Genomic DNA, 24,295 nt, shown 5'->3' on the forward strand with positions numbered 1-24,295 from the left:
ACCTCCTGAGGCAAGGGTGTGGGGAATATCCCTACTTCATATGCTAGTGCAACAGGAGATATGTCTAATAATGTCAATCTTCATCTTCATTTCTTATTGAGGGCTTTTTGCCCCTAATCATCTTTTACATCCTCCCCTTTACTACTACTAAGATCAACTCCCTGGTCTCAACAGCTGCTAAAAACCACCCAAGCACTTTGCATCTACCAGGAAATCCAGAATGGCATCCTGGTGCACAGATCTGCTGCCACTGGCTTTCAGATGTATGTGCATGGCAGCTGGACCCCCTCCCTAGAGGCAGTAGGCACAGGTAGCTCAGTACCCAGCATTAGTCTCACTGGTTGCTCTTAGCTACACCTTCTGCACACAAGATACCCAAAATCTATAGCTATGGACCTGACTTCATAGGGTTCAGTGACTGCAGTAGCCCCTCTTATCTGCCGTTTTGCTTTCTGTGGTTTCAGTTACCCATGGCCCATTGTGGTCCAAATATATTAAATGGAAAATTCCAGAAATAACACCTAAGTTTTAAATTATCCATTTTTTTCCAGTGGTGTGTTGGAATCTTGAGTCATACCACTCCATTCTACCTGGGATGTAAATCATCTTTTTTTCCAGTGTATCCCTGCTGTACATGCTATCTGTCCATTAATAACTTAGCAGCCCTCTTGGTTATCATATTGACCATCATACCATAGTGTTAGTCTTGAAGTAACCCTTATTTAACTTATAAGTGGCCACAAAGTATAAGAAGTGATGCTAGTAATTTTATTATAATATGCCACTAAATTATTCTACTTTATTATTAGTTACTATTGTTAATCTCTTACTGTACCTGACTTATAAATTAACTTTATCATAGGTATGCGTGTATAGGAAAATAAGATGGTATATGTAGGGATTAGTACTATCTGCAATTTCAGGCACCTACTGGGGGTGGGGGGTCTTAGAACACATCCCCCTCAGATAAGGGGAGACTACTATACAACTTCACTCACTTTATCCAATCCATTCATTAGGACTTGGGACAGGGGTGGAAAACTAGAAACACCTACATATTGGATCAGTCTGCAGTTTCTGTAACCAGGCTCTGAGTATCAAACCCCTGAAAGTCCCTGAACACTGCCTCTGTTCCCATCCCACATGGATTCCATGAAAAATGGCAGGAAGAAAGAAGAGAGGGCTGGGTTACTTATTTGTGACCAAGGCAAAGAAACAAAAAGCAACTTATGTTCAATAATAAGATGAAACAGAAGCCCAGCTTCCGGAAGAAGGCCTGACATTCCTGCAGAACATTTTCCCACCCACCTGATCCTCTGGAACGGAAGGAAGATCTAAGGGAGGACAGAGAGAGCCAGTGTTTACTTCCTGCAATGGGGATGAAAGGAAGAAAATGAAACAAAACAGAACAGAAGAGGAGGATGGGTGGGACAAAAAGTAATACACATGCACACTGGCAAATATACACAGACACACACACAGGCATACATACAAGTACACATACACCAAGACTCACAAACCCACACAAGTGCAAAACATGCACGAACAACAGCATCAACACAGTATTACCCAAAGAAGAGAATAAATAGGTGGAGGCTCTTGCCTGGAGCAGATGGTTGACTACCTTCACTATGTGAGACCTGCATTTGTCACAAACAAATATGTAACTCCTTGTTATCTTTACCAAAAATTGTGCCCACTCTGTAACCACTTTAATGCTCTCAAAAAAAAAAAAGAAGAAATCACACACATATTTTTAAAAGATAATATTTAATGTCAGTCCCAAATAAGAATCTGTTGATGTTTCTTAAATTCTTCCAAATACCAAGCTTGCAGGAAAAATAAGTTCATGAAGTTTGATAATCAAATAAAGAGTTTACGTGTAACTATAGAGGCCCTGCTGGCATCTTAATACAGACATGTACATCGCTGAGTGTTCTTTAAAGATATGGCATATCTGGACAAACATGAGAATTTGAACAATTTAGATTAAATTAGCAAGAACACTCCTACACTGTGCCTTGCTATTTATGATAATTGAATTTTTGCAATTTAGAAAAAGCAACAGAGAAAGACCACTTAAGATATCGCAGTAAACATAACAATACACTTGGCTCAATGCTCAAAAGTTTAGATGGTCTCAGAATGCAACTTTTAGTTTAATTTTCTTTGTTTTTCCAATGCTGGGGATCAAACCCAGAGCTTTGGGCATGTCAGGCAAGTGCTCTACTGCTGAGCTACATTCCAAACCCTAGCTTAATATTTAAACAAAAGAGCAACTGCTACCATTTATCAAGAACTGGCATGTATTTGCAGAGGCAATCCTGATCATTCCCATTTCACATGCGGAAGGTGAGGCCTTTGTACTATCTCAGAGTTGAGGGGAACATTCCAACATAGGGCAGTGTTGAGGGACACCTCCACCTTTTAGTCCGAGTCCCTGACTCACACAATTCATTTCCAAGAGATGGCTTCCAGCTCTACTGCTAGACAAACTTAACTTCTGAACTACCCTATGCAATAGAATTCAGGACAAGATTAGCCACAGGCCCACACATTCCACGTCATCCCCACTCTAGTTGAGAATGTCACACTGGCATACACATGAGAACAGTAAGATAGAAATATTAATGCAACAAAAGAAACAGAATTTTTTAGGAGCAGGACGAAACCAGAACTATCTTACAAGTAAGCTTAACTGGTGAGACCTGAAGGAACTCTGGGTACTTTCCAAATATCTCAAATTATAAAAATCACCATAGAGAGTCATTCTGAAAGCTTTTTAGTCTGTAAGAGTATGTCCCTATTAAAACTCTAACTTCTGAAGCAGACCCAGAAGAATGACCCCTTAATTAGAGGATAATTAGCCAAAAATAAAGCCTTTCAGGAATAAGATACATGCTCTAAGAGATGGAGTCATCTAAGAGGCTGCCCAGAGAAACATGGACACAAACTGCTTCCCCATCTCAGTAACAAGGGTGGACAATCAGGGAAAACAGAATGTGATCTCCAAGCCTGACTATAAAAGGCAGAGCATGAGGCCTGGGGGCATGTGACCCCTTCTAAATAAAGATCACCCCTATACTGGGAGCAGCTGGCTAGAGCAGGGGCCTTCCAGGGGAATGAAGAAAGCTCCTAAGAAAAAACACCAAGCTGGATCCCACTTGTTCAACAGCCTTCCTTCCCATGAGGGTCTGCATGCCTCCCTCAAGGCCCTACCTGCAAATAAAGGTCCATGTCATGATCCACCTTAGCAGTCTGGAGGGCCGAAAGCCTGCAGGCATCTGGCAGCAGAACACACAGCATTTAACAGATACACTCCAGGTATTCATGGGTAGCTTAAGTTTTAAAATACTTTTTTAAAAATTTAAGCTGTGCTACTGCACATCATGACTGGACTCTCAAGGTAGAGAAAATGTGTTCTCCCCATTTTGATCCAGCAGGTGATTTACAAATGCTTAAATGAGTCCTCTACCTTGAGGTACCAACCTATGAGAAAATGAGGAAAGGGGAGCACTTCCACTCCACAAGCACATGCTGTCTTGATAAGGAGTTTTCTAGAAACAAAAACTTAAGCAGCAAAAAGAAAGAAAGAAAGTAGATTTTTATACCACTTGCCATTTTAAGTCCCTGATCTCATCAGTGAGATTGTAGTAATATGTTTTCCTTTTGTCAATAAAGGGAGCCATTTACTGTCTTCTCACTCAAAGACTCCAATCTGCTACTTTCCTGGTTCCTCATTTTGAAGTCATTAGGAAATGCTACAAACACCAGGACCACTGTTCCCAGCCAATGCCCTTTTAATTGAAATAAGACTGCCCCATCAGCAAAGCCAGCTTCCAGCCTGGCCAGGCTCGTGCCTTCGTGAGTTTCCTGGCAAAGACCAGGCCTTTGCACACACAGTCAGAACATGAATAGACCATAAGCTAGCTGCTCACACTGATGGGGCAAAAGGACTTGGAGGTGACATTTAGCAGTAAGGTCTTTAGTTTTCGGTTTTTTGGGGTTTTTTGGTGGTGGTTGGGGGTGGGGGGGTCTCTATCTGGAATTGAACATCAGATCTTCCTAACAGTAAATCCTTCACAAAGCAGGTACCATGTTTGCCCTGACAACCATGCACTGGAAGATACACCCAGAATTTATAAAGAATTCTAAAAAGTGCCCTGGTAGGTGCTGGGAGACAGGTCTACCAGAAGTTGTAAAACCCTAAAGTTCTCCAGTGAAAAAGCAAGGCTGGAGCTCAGCCAGGTGAGTGAGGGTGGCTGGTAAGCACAGAAGAGGACTACTGGGGGCCAAGAACACTACAAGAAGTAGGAAGGGAACAGCACAGTATTCAGGGGTAAGGGATGACCACTAAGGAGCTTCACAGTGTGCAAGTGCTTATGCTACAGGGACCACTACAGGATTGTGTGCAGGAGGATACATATAGCCCAAAGTGTATGCTGGGACATTCACTGGTGTCAAGTGGAATTGTAGGGCACAGAGCAGGGAGACTAGAGAAAGCTCATGTCACTGCATGGGCAGGGGTGGGGTAGAAGGCGGCACAATGAAGCAATATTAGGAATGATGAGGGCTTAGTGTCCATTAGAAAAGGAAGTGTCCAACATACAACTATGTTTCTGACATGAGAGGTAGGAGGACAAGATGCTGCCCACCTGGGAGGCAACACAAAAAATAGTAAGCCAGAAATTAGGAAGACCATGGGACACTCAAGTACTCGTGGTCATCTGTATATGAATGAACATATCATCTAGGCCCCCAAAAAGGTCTGAGCTGGAGATGGTATATGAAGCTACATGGAGTCAAGAGGACACTGAAGTACCAGTAGATGAGATGGGATAGAAGAAGTGGAACTCTGGCCATACTGTAGTTTGAATGTCTATGTCCTCCTCAAATTCATATATTGAAACCTAATATCCAATGGGATGGTGTTAGGAGGTGGGGCCTTAGGAAAGGGATTAGGCCATGAAGGTGTAGTCCTTGGAATGGGATTAGTGCCCTTATAAAAGTGACCCAAGAGAGCTGCCTTGCTCCTTCCACTATGTGAAGACACAGCTAAAAGATGCTGTGAACCAGAGAGCAGACCCTCACAGGCACAGAATCTGTCAGCACCTTGTCCTGAACTTCTGGCCTCCAAAAATTGAGAAACAAATATGTTGTTTATGATTATTTTTGGTGTAGCAGCCCAAACAGACTAAGATAGGAAACCACCAGCTATCCAAGACTAGACTGAGGAAAGGAGCAGCACTGTGGCAGCCATGAGGTAGAAAGAGAACCAGAGGAGAGGGGATGTCAGAAGACAAGGGAGGAGGAACGACCATGTCAAACATGAGGGCATAACAGGTAGGTCCTTACAGAGGGAAAAGGCCATGCACAACTCTTTAAGGGTCCCTCACTCTTTAAGAACAACTCAGGCCTGTAAAAAAAAACCTCTGCTCAAATCATGAAGAGAACAGAGAAATACTAAAGTGTGCAGACAACCCACAGTGTGATTGTTTCTTTAATGGGGCTGTCTATTCCACTGCCAGCCACTGCACAGTCAAGATCTAAGGGTGTTTAAAGAGTGTCAAGTAACACTGTATATTAGCACTATGCAAGGGAGTGTTTCTCCATTATATCCACAACTTCACACACACCTTGACTTCATGTTCCCTACTAGTGGAGACAGCCAATGAAAGAAAAACTGAATAGGAGTCCTCTATACTTACTCTTTACAAACAGCCATCTAGTTAATGATGAACTCAAAGTAGACATTCTGTCTGACTCTATACCTGGCTCCTTGAGGGATCACTGAGGGTTTTGGCTAGACAGGTGCAGAGTATAACACCAGGGCAGTGGCCAGTCAACCAGAGAGATGATGAAAGGAAGAACTCCCAGCCTCAAAGATGGGCTCTAAAGCTGCATTCTCCATCAAAAACAGAATGCAAGCCATAATGGCAAATGTTCTAGTAGCCATATTCAAAAGTAAAAAGCAGCAGGTGAATTGATTTTGATAACACATTTTACTTAATCTAACATATCAAGATTGAATTTCAAAATGCAATCAATATAAAAATTACTAATGAGATATTTTTACAGCATTTTCTCCACATTACAGCTTGGAAGTCCAGTGTCTATTCTGCGCTTCTAGTAGCTCTCCATTCACACAAGCCATGGTTCAGGTGCTCAGTTAGTACAGATGTGTCCAGTGGCTACCATACGTAGACAGTGCATGTCTAAAAGAAATCCATGCAAAGGGCAAGGATTCCAATTAGGAAACATCTAAGAAATTGTGCCTTTGGCTTAGTTGTCAGGACAAGGTAAATGGAAAACAATAATACTGAGCACATTTATCAATTTTAAATAAGTACTCTATTGTGAAATCACACACACAAAAAAAACACATCAACAGGACTGAGACAGTTGGCCAAGAAAAAGCTATGGGGTGTGGCCTTGGAGAGGCAGACATACAGCCAATAGATTCACCAGTAACAGGACCCAATTTCTAACACTCTTTACTTTTTCATTGTGCTTTTCCTTTTTCTCCTTTCAAACTTTCAACAACCCTAAGGGAAAGACGGGATCCATTCTATATTGCAGATGAAGAAATTGAGGCCTAGGTAATTTAAATTACTTACTCATTCCTGGTCGGTGCTTTCAAACTTAAACTCAGAATTTAGGCCTCACTCCTGTCCCAGACTTTTCAGGAAGCAGTTGATCAAAAAACAGCAGAAAACCCACAGTGAAACCAAAGTATCTGCTGAATCACAGAACAGGTGTCTGACAAATGACTTTTTAAATAGCATCTCCCTTTTGTACAGAGCTTAGGAATTTTCAAAACACTTTTATACATGTATTTGATCACCAAGAAGGAATCATATAACTGCCCTAGGAACACACCCACTACAGCCCAGAGAGGCTGGCTCATCCAAGGTCACCTGGGATGATCATCTCTATATCCAACTTCCCTCTACTATGCCATGCTGGCTCCCTTGATGACACCTTTTAAGATAAAATTCTAAAATGTCAAGGCTACTTTAAAAACATTCTGTTTTTGGAAACCAGTGGTTAAGATAAGGACAGAGCACAGTTTTAATCAATCACCATAGTCCCTTTCCTCCAACTCTAACCCACTGATCCTTAAAGTGGCCTGTCAGCATTTTCATCTCTTCAAGGTACTGGCTGCAGCCAATGGGACTCCTGCCCTTTATTAATCAAACATTCATGCACACACTGATCAAACAAAGCAGAACTAAGAGTATGTGATGGGTCATAGAAATCACATCATTTACTGCTTCAGTCAGGCTGAAGGGGAACTAAACCTGCAGTGTCTGACCTTTTATTTGTTTATTTTATATACTTCAGGATTCAGACAAGCTTATCAATTTGAGATTTCTTTTTTTTTAAATTTTTTTCTTTTTAGTTGTAGATGGACACAATACCTTTATTTTATTTGTTTTTATTTTATTTTTTTATTTTTATGTGGTGCCAGGGTTCTAACCTAGTGCCTCATGCATGCTAGGCAAGCACTCTTGCCACTGAGCCACAACCCCAGCCCCTCAATTTGGGATTTCTTGACTCCGCAGACTAGCTAGAGTAAATAGGTTCCATGAGTCTTTAGCAGGGTCAACCATTTTTTAAAAATAGTTATTTATAGTAACATGCTGACATTCAAATAGTGAAGAGGATCTTCCTGGCCAATATACCTACACATTGCTGAATATAAATAAGGAAAATACCCAGAGCCACATTTTAGTTGGAGGAAAAAAAAAAAAAAAAAAAAACCTCACTCTTAGGGTATTGATCACATAGAGCAAGAGCTCAGTTATTCTCAATGGAAAATAAGTATATAGCAGATAAATGAGAAGCTGCAAAACCACAACACCTGACTCTTAAGACCACTGAATACTTTCCGAAATTTCTTCACAAAGTCATTTCATAAGATGTTCACAACTGTTTGGTGAACAGATTTAAAAGAAAGGAATAGAAACCCAAAAGTTTAAAAATGCACCCTGCTACATAGCTATCTGTAAGTACAGCCTGAATTATGAACTCCTGGGAACTGGTAAGAAGTCTCCCACCTCTACTAGATGCTCCCACCTAAACCAGGGCACCTGAGCACCACAATATCATCACTAAGAATCAAAGACTTCTTTCACAGGACATAAAGAAGTACTCTATTTTTCCTTTATTTAACCATGATCCAAGTATATTCATGCTAAGGAAGTCCTGCCTACCAGATATAAAAATGTCCCTTGAGATGAAGGATGAAAGAGCTGACACATAAACAGGTCCCAGCTGTCAAGGGTTAGGGACTTCCAAGCACAAAGGATCCAACTCAGCAGTACAGTAGTATATATATATTTTAGTTGTTGATAGACATTTATTTTATTTATCTATATGTGGTGCTGAGAATCGAACCCAGTGCCTCACACATGCCAGGCAAGTGCGATACCACTGAGCCACAGCCACAGCCCCACAGTAGATTAATTCTAATATATGATTTGACCAGTATTGACAGCAATCATGAGGGCCTCCAACCATGCCACAGTCTTGCATTCCAAGAACACTCAGAAAGTCAACCAAGACCCCTGCTACAAACCATGTCCTCAAGGAAGGTATGCCATATCCTAAATGCAATGACACCATCCACCCCACAGAACATGCACATTCAGAAGAGGAAGGAGGGTACAGAGGAGAAGGAGAAAAATGAGAGATGCAGAGATCAGTGGGGCTTACTTTTCTGGCAGCGATTTGTGGTCCAACAGCGGTAGTTGTACTCATTATTGATGGTGGTCTTCTCACACAATGGCTTCTCCTCCATGGTCCCTGGACACAGGTCCCCACATTCCTTTGGGGGCTTGTTCCCCACAATATAATTATTGGACACTGCATCTAGGATCAAAGACCAGTCCACTGTGGAGAGGTAACAGAGATCAGCATTTTTTTCAATCCTGATGGCACCCCGAGTAATGTTCCTCAGGTTATAAAGCCCAATATCCTTGAGATTAGTCATCTCAAAGATGACCAGGGCGTAGTTGTAAAAAAGTTTCCAGCCGCGGATGACTGTGAGGTTCGGGAAGAGGTCTCCGAGGCTCTCTAGGCCAGCCACGCGGAACAGCAGCAAGTATTCAGTGATGACTGTGAGCTTGGGGAAACGGTAGCTGCGGTAGTCCTCAGCCTTGGAGATGAGCAGGATGTGGAGGTAGCCCTCTATCACCGTGCAGTTCTCCAGGCGCTTCAGCTGCTGATAGTCATTGCGTATGTCGATGCCCGGGCCACAGACTGAAAGGAGACAAGAGGGCAAAGGCAGGACAGGCCCCAGTTAAAAGGAAATCATTCTTTAAATATTTTCCAGCCCACAATATGAAGTTTGCAGAAAACCTATATTAAGGAAATAAGTCTCAATTCTTCACTGCAGACTAAAGTGAGGTATAGGCTGCAGGCTGACTACCTGGGTAGCTGCCCAGTTAAGCTGTCATTTCTGAAGTACATATTCTGGACCAGATGCTGATAAAATACTCACATGGACTGAGGGAAGGAACATCTACATTAAACATGTAAAGTGAAGCAGAGCCCAAGGTCACATGGGGTTACATGCAAAAATCAAGTTTGCAAACCCAGGCCAGCCTGCCTTCACAGCTGTCACACTTCACACTCCCTATCCCTTCTGAGAGCACCAGTTCCTGATGCCTGAACAACAGTTCAAAGGCCAAGTAGCACCAATTTACTACTGCATCCAGCCTGTAGGACTCCAAGCAATAATGTCTATACTGAAGAACAGTCACCATGACTTGGACAGTGGCGACTCAGGTAACATGCTCCCATGAGTGTTGCTACCATTTGACATGGGCCAGGTGACCCTGTGTTCTCCCCAAGAGTGCATTTGTACAGACACAAGATAGAAAACATGATTTATGAATAAAAGAGGCATACAGTTCCAACTTTAATAGTTTTATTAATCAAGAAAGCATGCTTCCTATAGAAAAGTTAGGTGATAGCAAAAAATAATAAAAATCATCAGTGATCTCAACACCCAAAGATAAACAATGTTAATATTATTTATACCAATTATCCTGTCTCTATAAATAATTTAAGGCAATGAAATCAAACAATATAACATTTATACATATACTTCTTCCACTTAACATGAACATTTTACCAAGCCAATAAATGTTCTTCTACACCATTTTTAAAATGAGATAGTAATCCTAGAGTATGAATATACACCTTGAGTTTTTATTTTTTTAACCAATCCCCCACTGTTGAATATTAAGTTTATATTCAGTATGTAACATTATAAACAATGCTCTAGTGGACATTCTTGACAGATATCCAGGAGTATTTACCTAGGATAAATCCTTAGAAGTGGAATTGTTGGCCAGTGTATTCACAGATTTTATAGGCTTTTGATAAAATAGCCTCAAAACTAGAAGACTTTATACTTAAAATTCTACACATACACACCAACAAACTCCCTTGATTATTGTACTTTCTTAGGATTTAATAAATCCCAACCCCACTATTATAGATTCTCAGAAAGAGTGAAGTTTCCTGATTCATATAATTCATTAATTTGTGAAGCACCCCATTTGTATGACACCATGAGATGCAAATAGCTCTGATCTCTGAGGTGGTTTATGGTAAAGGCCAGGAGCTTAGACCCATGACAAATGACTGTCACAAAAGGCAGGAGGAATTAAGAGGAGTGCATGTGACATAGCCACACTGCATATGCACTCATCAGGACAGACAGAGGTGGCATCAGAGCTTCCCTGGCTCTCCAAGGGTGGTGGAATTTAAAAGTATGTATGACATTCCAGACACTACAGACAAAGCAGAACAAGGTTTGTTCAAAAGACTGTACACAGGTCAAGGATATAGAGAGAAACAAAAATAATAATAATAAGTTTGGTAGAGACCAAGCCTTAACGAAGGATGTGTGAGGATGAGAACTATCATCTGTAGTATTAAGGTCCCTCTCAAGTCTCTGGAATGGGAGAGACGCCCAAGTGAGGTCTTTTGGAGGATTAATCTGGTGGCTGATACAGAACAGAATCAAAGTGGAATAAGTGAAAGGAAACAAATGCCCCCCCGACTTTAGTCATAATGAAAGGAGAACAAATGCCCCCCCATTTTAGTCATAAAAGAAACTGGGAAGAAACAGTAGGATGGGGGAAGATGGAGGGATCCAAGGGATTAGGAGTGGGCAAAGTCCAAGAACCTGGGAAGGGAAACTATCTTTGGTCAATTTCCCTCATTTTTCTGAAGAGAAAATGAGACTCCTCAGAGAAGAGGATGGGAAGACATCAGCCCTTGGCAAACACCCAGGTGTGCTAGAAGCTCCTGTTGCATCACTTTTATCTCACATGATGTTCTAACCATCCCTCACTTGAGATAACATTATCACCACTTTACAGGTGAGAAAAAAAGACCTGGAAAAGTCAAGTCTTATGAGCTGAAGTAGTAATTACTGGCTTCCATCTTAAGACTACAGCATCCGTGGCCCACTTTCTTCCCCAGGGAACACTCATTTAAGTTCTCATACACAAGACATAACCCCTCCATAGCGAAATTTGACACAAGATTTGCCAGCCATCCCAGACCACCTCCTTACCGCCACTCTGACTGGGCCTGTCTCTATATAGCTTTTAGTTATGCCTTAGGCGAAACTGTCAAAGACAAAGACAGGTACCTACTTCATGCACTTGATCTTGCAGAGCCCTCTGGCACTGCCTCTTCCTCCAGGCTTTTCTGATTTCACACACCCATCAACTACTCCTCCCCACTACCTGATGTCCAAATGCTGGCCTCTAGCCTTCTCTCTGTCATCTCACCCAAGCAAGTAGCCTCCTGTGCACCTTACTCCTGAATGATTCTCGAATGCATGTCACTGGCCCAACTCCTCTGAGGTGTAAATATCTATCTATCTACTCCACATCTCCATGGAGGTGTCTCAATAACTCATTTCCTTCCCCACCCTTACCTACTACCCATCTTGTTCAGTGACACTCCCATTCTCTTGACTTGCTCAAACCAAACATCAAGGAGTCATTCCTCATGCTTCTCTTCCCTCACATGCATACACATGCCGTCTAGCAACACCCCCTCTGGGTTCCTCCCCAAGTCTGTGGGATTCTCAGGTGCTTTGTCCATAGTTACACTCCCTTTGTCCTCCTTGTGCAGCTCATTATTCCCCTCTGACCCCATCTGCTTCCCTCCAAAGTCATGTCTGCCCTCCTCAGAGTCCAGCTCTGGCTTTTCTCACTCTCATCACTCCCATCACAATGGCAGCTCTAGGAGGAGAGGGGTTATTTTCTGTTTAGTTGACAATTATGTCTCCAGGGCCAACACAATACTTGGTGCATAGCTCACACACACAGGACATATGTGTAGAATGAATATATGTCTTCACCACTATAACTCTGATCCCACCATTGTCATCTCCAGCCTGGGCCAAAGCAATACCTTCCCATGATCCAGCCTCCCTTTCATGTCCATCCCAAACCCAACACTGGGCCAACAAGTAAGATGCTACTGAAACTCGTCTTTGCCTATTTGTATCTCATCTTCTAGTATGGTCTTCTTGCTTAGCACACTGTGATCACACACCTCTAATATGGCAAGCTCCTTCTCTCCTCACACCCCACTGCCTGGAGGGCTTCTTCCCCTCTACATGCCCCCCCCCTAATCATTTCCCCATGTAAATTTCAACCCAAATGTCACCTTATCAGAGCTTTGTCCCAATACCTTAGGTTCAGTAGTCCCCTCAACTACCCCACTAACTCATTCTCCATCCTTCATTTCTCCATTTCACTTTCACCAGCTTCAGGTTAATGGCTCAATGTCCTTGAATACTAAGAGCACTAATTCTTTTCTTCAGAGTAAAGGAATGCTATTTTTTTCCCTATGCCCAGCCTAAAAATTCTTATTCCTTCTGTTCACTATAAATTAAGTATACTGATTTGCTCTTAAATAATAAGAAGTTTGTATAGGAGTATTGAATCTCAATCTCAGTCTATTATTGTATTCAACATGTACTTGATCTTACTATAAAGTGCTAGGCATCGATTTATTTACTATTGTTTCCATCAGATTACAAAAATTCAGGACCCAGTAAACGAGCACAAAGATACATAATTAAAGTATGCTGAACTTTCTTACTGTGATGAAAATTCAAGCAGTAAGGGAGAATCTGCTTCACTCTGCCATTTGGCTCCCCTCCATGATCAGTGATGACCACTCAGTTAACGGAAGCTGCACAGCAGAGCTGGAACTGGCAGCTCCTTCAAATGAAAGAGCAGTCTCCATACTTGACACTCCCCTCACCCATTTATAGAACAAAAGAAAAAAAATAGGAAGAAACCACCCACTTATTCCGGAAGAGAAGACAAGCCCAAGCCACAAAGTACAAGGCAGGACTCAGCAAACAGCTGTTTTGGATTCTGTGACTGACACTGTTGGTCTTTGGGGTGTTTTGTGATAGAAACAGAAAAAAAGAAACCAAGCTGGACCATGAATGATAGCACAGTGTTCAAAAGATGCAAGCCACAAACAGGAAAGAGAATACAACGTGCCTCATTTGTGCTGTGAAAGAATACTTGCATTGAGGGAGCAAATGCTCAACACAGTGTGAGAAGCAGAGACACACCCTTTGCTACTGCCCATTGACGATTAAAAGGATATTTTCAAAGCAACAGATATATGGGCATGCTCCAAAAAAACCTAAACGCTTTTAGAATGTAAGTCCCAGGATAGCCTACAAAGGATAATCAAAATTTATGAAAATGAAGGTAGGCAGAAAGCAGGGAGAAAAAGGATACTGCTGAGAGGGAGAGACAGTGGGCCTCAGTTGTAGTCCCCAAAACTGAATAACAACTGCAGAACAAAAACAGATAGAGGGCTGCTTATGGTGGTGCATGCCTATAATCCCAGTGGCTCAGAAGGCTGAGGCAAGAGGATCATAGGTTCAAAGCCAGCCTCAGCAATTTAGTGATGCCCTAAGCATCCTAGCAAGACCCTGTCTCTAAATAAAATATTTTAAAAGGCTCAGTATGTGGCTCAGTGGTTAAGTGCCCCTGGGTTCAATCCCTGGTACCAAAACCCCAAAAAACAAAAAACAAATGGAGGCCTGCCAAAGGTGCTAGGAAGACTGGAACCTCAGGCAGGAGCCTGGGACCAGAGGCAAAATTCATTTTCCAAAAGATACCATATCAAATAAAGTCTATCAGTTGAGAGGATGATGTTCCAATAACTCAGTTGTTTGTTTGTTGTTGTTATTGTTGTTGTTTAATCAAGAGGCAGAATTTAGTCTATCAGAACTTAAGTGAATGGCATAAACAACCTATACATATTTGGAAAATAAATGCCTATTAAATATTAATATAAGAAGGGGTAAGGAAAAGCATCTATTTATCTTAGAAATCCCCCCAAAGCTGTGTATCTATGTGTCTGGAAGGGATATGCAACAAATGCAATGATATATTTATTATATGTTCTATGTAGACACAACCTTAGGGTCCTGAAAAAAGAAACATGGGAAGACAAGGTTCTGTATCCCAGATTGTTTTCCCAGCTTCCACCCTGAGGTGGACACACTCTACCTCTAAGTCTCATCTTTTTCAACTACCTGACAATGTGCAACCCTGCTATGAACTACCCTACAGAAACAATCACAGCAATCAGATAAGTGCTTTTGTGATACTTTCAACAGTAACATGCTTCCAGCAACATTACTGAATAAATATTAATAAAAAATATCCCTCTGCTTTTGTGAATTGTGCTGCTATTGTGGCTGTAGTATGCTGTTTTTAAGTCCTTTGGGTATAGACCAAGGAGAGTGACAGCTGGGTCAAATGGTGGTTCCATTCCCAGTTTTCCAAGGAATCTCCATACTGCCTTCCATAGTGGCTGACCAAAATCATTGACTATCCTTCTGTCAACAATTCCATTAAAGAACATTATAAGTTACCTGTTTAATTAAAATGTTTTCAATTTTAATCTCAACTCTCCAATAATATGGGTAGTCTCTGCTTATGGCTGGAAATCAAAGACACTAGGAAGGAAAATCAGCATTATTTTACTATGGGTCTACAGGCAAATAATGAAGTAAAGTACCGTAGCCAATCAGCCATCATCTCTAGTTCTGAAGAAGCTGCCTATTTTGCCTCATTATAATAGTTTTTTACTTCTCTTAAAATGAATTTTTTGGCAAAAATCTTCTCTAGATGCTATCATTCTGTGAAAGTCAAAGTGATTTAAGAGGTTAGGAGAAGATTAATGTATAACTGAATTTTGCACAAGGGGAACAGAGCAACCACCTCAAAAAGCAAGTGAAAAATTAAGTGAAATAAAAATTTTAGATCAATGGGCAGGGCTCTGGGAACATAAAAAGGAGGGCTCATGACTTTCTAAGGAGGTTAGGAAGATTTCTCAGAGGCAGGAATCCCTGAAGATGGTCTGAAAGATGGGCAGGATCTTGCCAGGAGAGGTGAGGTGGAAGACAACTAGGCAGAGAGAGGAGCGCACACCCCAAGATAGCTGGAGCTACTTGACTGATGGCAGTTCAGAGGAACCCTGGGGTACAGCAGGTGCCACAGGAAAGATAAAGAGCAACTTTAGGACGGAGGCTAAAAAGCAGACTGAGACAAGTGCTTTGGAGGTCAACTTCAGTTTACCAGGAGTAGGACAGCATTCAACATCCTCTCATGGATCAGAACCATGTGGAGGGCTTTTTAAATCACAAAGCAGTGGAGCCAGAAAATGTGTTTCTATAAAGTGCGGATTCTACATGTCTAGGCACCTCCCTGCAAGACCCACTGCCCTAGGAAAGAACCTTTTAACCCCCCTCTCGTATAACTACCCACCTAGATCTAGGCAGGTAAAGCCTATCTATCCATATTTTCATATTTCCTAACTTAACCTACACTCAACCAGAATACCCCCAAGCTGCCCATATAAACAATGCCTGAAACACATCAAAGCAGGGAAAAAAAAAATGGGCTGGAAACAGGGTGTCTCTAGTATCACAGAGTTCTTCCATGGCGTCATCATGCTATAAACTGCAAAGAACCAAAAAATAAGAGATCAGGAGGAGGAAGAAAAAAAAAGATGACGACAATGTTATGATAACAAACACCACTGATACTCCAGAGTTTGTTAAAGTAGAATTTTCTGTGTTAAGTGTAAACAGACACAATTCATGTTAAGCCTTTTATCTTCATGTGTCAATGAAAATGTGTTTACATTGTATATGTACATTTCTATTTCACACAGACAAGCAGTCCTAGCCACCTGACACATTCAATAACTAAAGGCAATCATAGGAATTTCCATTACACAGATAATTCTGAGAACAGAAATTAAAAACATGTAATTTGAATGTACAAATTGTTCTTTACTGCCCCGCATAAAAGCCACCTCTATCTTGCATATAAACATAATCTAAAGATCCAAGCTCACATAAAATGCAGACCTGAAAGCTGGGAACATTAAAACTGAAGGCTAAATTATAGCAAGAAATTTACAAAGATGGGTGAGATGCTTACATCCTCCCATGCTAATTAAGAAATGGAAACTTTACAGGGAATTAATTCAAAGACTGAAAGGAACACAAGCCCCAGTGTCCCCTCCACTTAAAGCATCTGTAGCCAAACAGATCGGTACAGAATAGTTTTATTTGCTTTAACAGAGAAGCAGCAACTGTTTTCCTAGATCTTCACAAAAACAACTTTAGCCACTCTTAGTTACTCTAAATGCCTTTCTGGTCTTAAAATATCCCAAAGTCCAATATTCTAAGTCTTTCTTTTTTTTAATATAGTTTTAGTTGTAGTTGGACACAATACTTTATTTATTTATCTATTTTTATGTGGTGCTGAGGATAGAACCCAGGGCCTCACAGGTGCTAGGCGAGCACTCTACCACTGAGCCACAACCCCAGCCCATGTCTTTATTTCCTAAAAACATCCCGTAAGAGGCTCTAATCATGTTAAATTAGTGATGATTCAGATGGATGGTTGACTTTTTGATGAAGTGTCACACTAAGTTCTGTTGGTTAGATTCCCACCCACCACCCAGAGGCTGGGTCCCTATGGGAACCAGAGCTTTGCCTCACTGTGAAGCCTTCTGCAGGGGGCAGCCCCTGCAAGTCACACACTCTTCTTCACCAACCCCCTATTCCCAGAGCCAGAGGTTGGCGCTGGGGAAGATGTACAGTAGAGTCAAGTCAGAGCAAGGCCCACACTGAGTGAGCACCCTGCAAAAAAACACGCTTCTTCTCTTCTGCCTTCTTTTTCCCTCATGATTTTTGATTCTCTGCTCTGAACCAGGCAGACATTCTAAATAAAAGTCGGCCCTGTGTCCCCAGTCCTCTAATTGGCTTCGTTTTGTAGAACACATTACATCGTTCCAGTTATAGCTCACATGCTCATTTCAAAAGTGTTTTACTCTGCCCTACAATGATCCAGTTTCCTTAAGTGACCTATACGCTTTTTAATTAGCCAGTTACCTAAATCTAACTTAATCAGTGTGGAAATCCCATTCACTTGTTCACTCAATACTGTGATGTGATTCTTCGTGAATGTGTTGTTAAAACACAAGCCTTGCCATGGAGGGTGGAGGGTGTAGCTCAGTGGTAGAGAGCTTGTTTGACATATGAAAGGCCCTGGATTTCATCTCTAGCACTGCAAATAAACAATAATAAACATGCATGTGTGCATTTGTGAGCGGACCTCTTGAAGTATTGAGGGTCCTATCTGACTTGGGGACTTTACTAGGAAGGGCTAGTACTCAAGGACCAGGTAATCTTGGTGTCATCACAAACCACCCACATGCCTGAGCGAGATCAGTTGGTATATTGCTCTGTGCCTCAGTTTCCTTAGGACTCAAGATGCAGATTTGAGACTTAAATTTATTCATTCTGCCAACAAATATTTATAGAATGCTTACCATGTGCTAAGTACTTTCCAGGTGCTGGAAAGTCAGCAGCAAACAAAAACTACAGACTCCTACTTTCATGGAACAGCTAGTCCTGATGGAGCTGAGAGCATACCTAGTCCACATCCAGTGATGCGGAAAAGCCCCTGAGCTTGCATGCCGTCTTTCTGACACACAGGCAATACCATGGGCTTGAGGCACATTGAATCATAATTCTTCCCCCATCCCAACAGTTAGGGATGCAAACCACAGCCTTATTCATGCGAGGAAAGCATTGTGCCACTGAGCTACCCACCCCTTGCTGCTCACTCAGATTGAGATAACTGCCCCTGCAAAGTGCTAAATCAAATCACTACAGGAGCAATGATGAAAAACATGAGAGGACATGGATGCCCAGAAAGGGAATCATCCCATGACAATCGAGCAGGTATTGAAAGCTATGTAGAGCAGGTTAGAGGACAAATTCCCTGTGAGTGGGCTATTGTGGCCAGAGGCTATATGGAACAGGCTTGGAGGGCAGGGATTTATGTGATTGAGTAGAGAGAACAAGTAGTCTGAAGGAAAACAGGAAGAGGCTGGCCAAAGGAGGGAAAAGCAAAGTTAGGCATGGCATAGAATATACTCACAAAGTCAAGAGGAAAACTACTGGATAGAGCCTTGGTGCCCAGAGAGCAATGGAAAGGGGCAGCCATTGAGGATGCTGTTGCATGAAACCCATATAGTTTGGAAATGGTAACTCTGCAAGTGGGCAAAAAACAAATAAAAGTATAGGAGATGGCATACCCTTGTTCATAGCAGCATTATTCTTAACAGCAGGAAAATAGAAACAAGCCCAGTGTTCATCAATGGAGCAATGGATGTCTATACATGCCATGGAATATTAGTCAGTCTTTAAAAAGAACAAAATTCTGAGACTTGGAATATCATGGTTGAAACTTCAGGACATTATGCTAAATGAAATAAGTCAGGCACAAAAGGACTAATAGTATAATTCCCTATCTGAGGGAACTAGAGAAGTCAAAATCATAGGGACAGAAAAGTAGAATAGTGGTTTCCAGGGACTGAGAGGAAGATGGACTAGACAGACAGCCTTAGTTTTCCTAGATGAAAAGAGTTCTGGGGCAATGTTTAACATGAATGGTATACCTGAAAATGGTTAAAATTGTAGATGATATATGTAATTTGCCACAATTTTTTTGAAGTATGGGGGAAAACTTGTTGCATTTTATCCTGCCCCTCACATGGGTCATATAAGTGTAAAAGGATGGCTGAGGGCAGGCCACAGAGTCTATCCATTACCATGAACTGAGGAGAGCCCAGCAAGAAGGTAGGTAGGTTTGACCATAGTTCTGCCACAGATAAAGCACATTAATCAAGCATTTAAAAATGCTACCCAGGCCACCTGTGACTGTGAGCATGCATTCCGAACAACCAGAAATGTCAGGACACAGACAGGGTGCCCCAGCAAGAGTCCTGAACTGACTGCCATAGAAATGAGTTCTGAGCACACAGTCTCTTACAAGCAGATAGATGCAGTGGGACAGACAGATGCCTACCTGCACTTCTTTACAGAATGAACAGAGGCTATAACACCATATGCAACCAATCATCTTTGCAAACTAAACTGCAGTGACATCACGCTATCTTATGTGACCAGAGGATATATGGAACAGGACTTGCATCAATTTTCTTGCTTTGGGTATTCATGGCGCATGTATACCTCAACAGAGATTTGACTTATAAAAGCTGGCGGAGCAAACATGAGGAACCAGTTTGGTAGCACATACCTGTAATCTCAATGACTCAGGAGGCTGAGGCAGGAAGACAGCAAGTTCAAGGCTAGCCTCAGCAATTTAGCAAAACCTTGTCTCAAAATGGAAAAAAAAAAAAGATCTGAGGATGTAGCTCAGTGGTAAACCATCTCTGGGTCAATCCCCAGAGGAGGAAGAGGAGGAGGAGGTGGAGGAGGAGGAGGTGGAGGAGGAGGAGGAGGAGGAAGAGGAGGAGTACTACTACTACTACTAATAATAATAATAATAATTTGAAAAAGGGGCTGAGACTGTGGCTCAGTGGTAGTGCATTTGCCTGGCATGTATGAGGCACTGGGTTCAATTCTCAGCACCACATATAAATAAATAAAATAAATATCTATCAACAACTAAAAAGAAAAAACTTTAAAAAAGAACAATGAGAAGGCTCAATTGCCTCCTGCCACTGCCTCTTGCCCCCAACTTCCCTTCAGTCGTCCCCTTATTCTTGCAAACGCCATCATACCTGCCACAACTTCAACATTTACTATTCAGCTCCAACATTTCCACACACAACCAATAACAGCCCAACACCAAAGCCACATGGTAGTAACGTTCCTCACCTGTACAGCAGTGTTCTATCAATCACAGGCAGAAATAGAAGAAAAATACTGCTGCAATGTGAAGCTATGGGTCACAAGTCACAATTGGAATTTTTGGAATGTCTTGTTTTTCTTGGCAAAAGAAACTTTTAATTGGTAGACAGTGGGAATACATACATTGTCTACAATGCCTTGCTAAAATATCATAAGGTAAAGAAATATGAACTACATTTGAATAGCTTAATAAATGTACAGTTCTCTTTCCCATGCGCTAATGAATAGCCCAAGAGGCTCTCTCAGAGTCATGAATGTTTCAATGTTTTTATCAATTACTTGATCAATGGCACAGGAAAAAAATGTTTATTTAATTCAAGGATGACTCCAGGAGAGATGGCAAATACATTGGATGACAGAGTCAAGAGCTAAAAAGATCAACAGATTGGAATTGCAAGGAGAGGAAATAATGTTATTCGGATACTAGGTGCAAAAAAAGAAATGCACAAATGTAGGAGGTGTGAAAAAGACTTAGGAGTTTTAATTGGATATAATTTCTGTATGTGATGATGGGGTGTTGTGCCTGCCAAAAAAAAAAAAAAAAAAGAGTCAGGTGGTCTTAGACTGAACCCAAGGGAGACTTAGTAGAATAAGAGGCTAGAGGAGAGACTCCAAATAGTGTATTAGGTTCTGTCTACACACTATAAAAGACAGGCAAGTCAATGGGAGAATACCAAGTGACAGCCAGGAAGGAGCAGATATCAGAAAGCCTGCCTTGTGGGGAATGGCTATAGAAACCAAGCATGTAAGCAGCTTCAGAGGCAAGGGCCAGAAGGGCTCTCTGGGACCCTGCTCAGGGAGAGAGACAGGGAACTTGGACCACACAAGGTAAAGCATTTGGGTTCCATGAGTACATAGAATTTATTTGAAATCAAACTGGACTGCCTAAAAAGGCAATAAAGATTACTGAAGAGTAGCACATTTGTGAGATTTTATAAGCCTGACTGACTTGTAACTGATAACTCTTTTAGGATGTTATTTACCCTGTTCTACATCAAAGGAAACTGAAGGTAAATAAAAACCAAATGACCTTTCTGGCATCACTCAGATATTGAGGGATAGAGTGGGGGCATAAATCTAGATTACTGCACATAATTCTGAGGTAGATTTCTCTCTGGAGGTATCTCTCAAGGCAGACAAGGATGCTACAGTCAGGTGCCCAGGATTGGAAGGACTCTCTCATGCACTATGCATCCTGAGAGCCATCTGATCAATGTGGGCACTTCTGTAAAGACTCTGAGGTAGATACTTCTATCAACCCTTACTCTATTATCCCTAAAGAAAGACAATCAAGGAAGTCTGTAAAAAGCTCTGTGAGCCTTCTGTCTCACAGCCAATGGATAAAGCACTGTCTTAGTTGGAAAAACTGCTATCATTCCAGACCTGATATTCCCCTGGAAAGCATTCCCATTTCCACAAATTAATCAGCCTGCTGAACGTCAAATTCTCATTTCTGTTCATAACTCTGGGGGGTGAGGATAAAGAGAGAAAACACAATCTAACCCAACCACAAGAACTCTTCCTGCACCTGCAATGTTCCTAGAGGACAGGGGTGCATCTGTATCTATAGAAGTGTTCCAGCTTCCTCCACTCAGCACTTCCTTCTTCATCTCATTTTCAGGTAGATAGCTCCCCTTCTATACAATTCTCAGACACAGCTCCAACTCTCCACTGAAAGACCCAGGGAAGTAATTCAGCCTTCAACCTCAGCTTACACAGTCCCATTCAATTCTGATATTCAGATCATATGAAGATCACATAATGTTAAGAGTCAACCCAGGCTGTAGCTCAGTGGTAAAGCACCTGCCTCGCATGCTTGAGGTCCTGGGTTCGATCCTCAGCACCATATAAAAATATTGTGTCCATCACGACTAAAAAAAAAAAAAAATGAGTCAACCCCACCAAGAAATCCACATGTTCTTACATGGCAATTGAGAAATACATGTCTCTTGTTGTTGTTGTTTTGTCTTTCTTTATAAATTTTGGTTGAGACCCAATATGGTTTTCAAATATATAGAGGGCTTTGGAAAGTGCACACAACCCTTGCCTTTAAAGTAGACTACTTAATGAGATGAGATGACAGCACCTGCACCCTCACCCCTAACCCAGGCCTTCCAGTTCAGTGGGCTCAGGAGTGCTGTAGACTCGGGTTCCAAGGAAACAGTACTACACCAGGCTACCATAACCCTATCACTCCAGGAAGGTGGCAGACATCCCCAAATGCATGCAGCAGTACAACCAGGGGTCTCAAAGCCTCATCAAGGTAGTTCTCCTTGGTGAAGGGTGACAGGCACATCTACTTGATGGAGTCCTGTGGTGGATTAAAAATCCCAGCCTGGAATGAGTGCAAAGGAATAAATGGTATAGCAGGATCTAAAAAGGAGCTGTCTCATCCCTGTAGGAACCCTCCAATTTCATTTCCCTGCACTCTTGACACCCCAGCACTGACTAGATGTTAATCTGCTTAAAAGCCAATGACAGTTTACAATATGCAGTCAAGAACAACTACTCTGGGGCTGGGGTTGTGGCTCAGTGGTAGAGCGCTCGCCTCGCATGTGTGAGACTCTGGGTTCGATCCTCAGCACCACATAAAAATAAACAAAATAAAGATATTGTGCCCATGTATAATTTAAAAACTATATATAGAGAGATATAGATATATAGATATAGATATAGAACAATTACTCAAAAAACAAAACAAAACAAAGACAAAAAACCTGCACACACACAAGTATGTCAGTTAAGTGCAAAGGGATAAACACAAACACTCATTGGTACCAGGTAAAAGATGCACTTCCAAAGCCAAGAATGAGGCAAGTGCGGCCCCATCTTGGGCACTCTAAAGGAGTAAAAATTTCTCCCATTCCTCCTTTTTAGAATAGTAGGTGAAGCCTGGAAGAATTCTACCCTTGACAGTAGGGAAACAGAAGATCTCTCTGTCAGTGTACAAGCAAATCCCTGTGAGTTGGAGACAGCCCAAAAGACACACAGACCCCTGTGCTCAGCAAGGACCTGACAGACCCACTGAGCCCATATGCAGGGTTCTCTGCATTTTGCAGCTGGGAGACAGGGCCTGGGGGATAGCAGCCCTGTTCATGAGCCATGTGGACCAGCCTTCCCAGGGACTTGAATGGGACAAAGCTCCAAGTGCAGGATTATGACATTGTTCCTCAACAGATAAAAGCAAAAAACAAAAACAAACTAAGCAAAACCCTTAAACCCCCAAATAGAGTGCTGAACTCTATCATACCACCACATGGATGTAACCACTCTCAGCACAGTCAATCAACACTCACTGCCCTTGGCCTACACCACCCCCATACCTGCTGCCTTCTCCTCATCCTGGACCCAGTCAGGCTTAATGGTAGCCTACAGCTGCTGGACAGCAAGTCAGGGAACAGCAAGGAAAGGGTTCATGTGGGATCAGGCAGCAGGGCTAGAGGCGGGGAAGAGGCCTGTTCTCTCATGCAGCCTGGGTGAGGTGACACTCCAGCCATGCTTCACCAGCCCCTCTACTCTCTATGTAATGCTGTCTCAGATGGAGGAGGCACAGGACAAAATGAGATGGTGCAACATGTATGACACTGGAGACTAAGGACCAGGGTCTCACACTGCTCGATCACCTACTGATCCCCCCATAACCCACCCCACCCTGAGTCCACTAGAACCTTAGGGCTCAGAGGGTTTACTTCTCCCTCCCTAATATCTTCTCTATTAATGTTTCCATTCCAACAAGCAGCTGTCACCAATACACAGGACAGCAAGCACAAGACCCACACTAATCCATGGTTAAATACTGAAACCTATGACCAAGAAAAACACTGCAGTAGGTATTAAGGAAAGATAGCTTTTAAATAAAGGCTTTGATTCCTCAGTCCCCATTTGGTATATATTGTCATCAGAGCTTGGTACTAAACAGATGTTTTCCAAATATCACTGAGACTCTAGTTCTCACTGTCATCTTTTACATTAAGGTTC

General features: G+C 42.0%; 1 protein-coding gene across 1 annotated transcript in view; it reads right to left on the minus strand.

The window, feature by feature from the left end:
* Igf1r (insulin like growth factor 1 receptor) overlaps positions 1-24,295 on the minus strand; it is a 300,293-nt gene that overhangs the window by 238,865 nt on the left and 37,133 nt on the right. The window contains exon 2 of the mRNA XM_026394732.2: positions 8,719-9,264. Coding sequence (XP_026250517.1) covers positions 8,719-9,264 — 546 coding nt within the window. The remainder of the gene's footprint in view (positions 1-8,718; positions 9,265-24,295) is intronic.

The sequence above is a fragment of the Urocitellus parryii genome, chromosome 6 (assembly GCF_045843805.1).
Source record: "Urocitellus parryii isolate mUroPar1 chromosome 6, mUroPar1.hap1, whole genome shotgun sequence".
Classification (NCBI taxonomy): domain Eukaryota; kingdom Metazoa; phylum Chordata; class Mammalia; order Rodentia; family Sciuridae; genus Urocitellus; species Urocitellus parryii.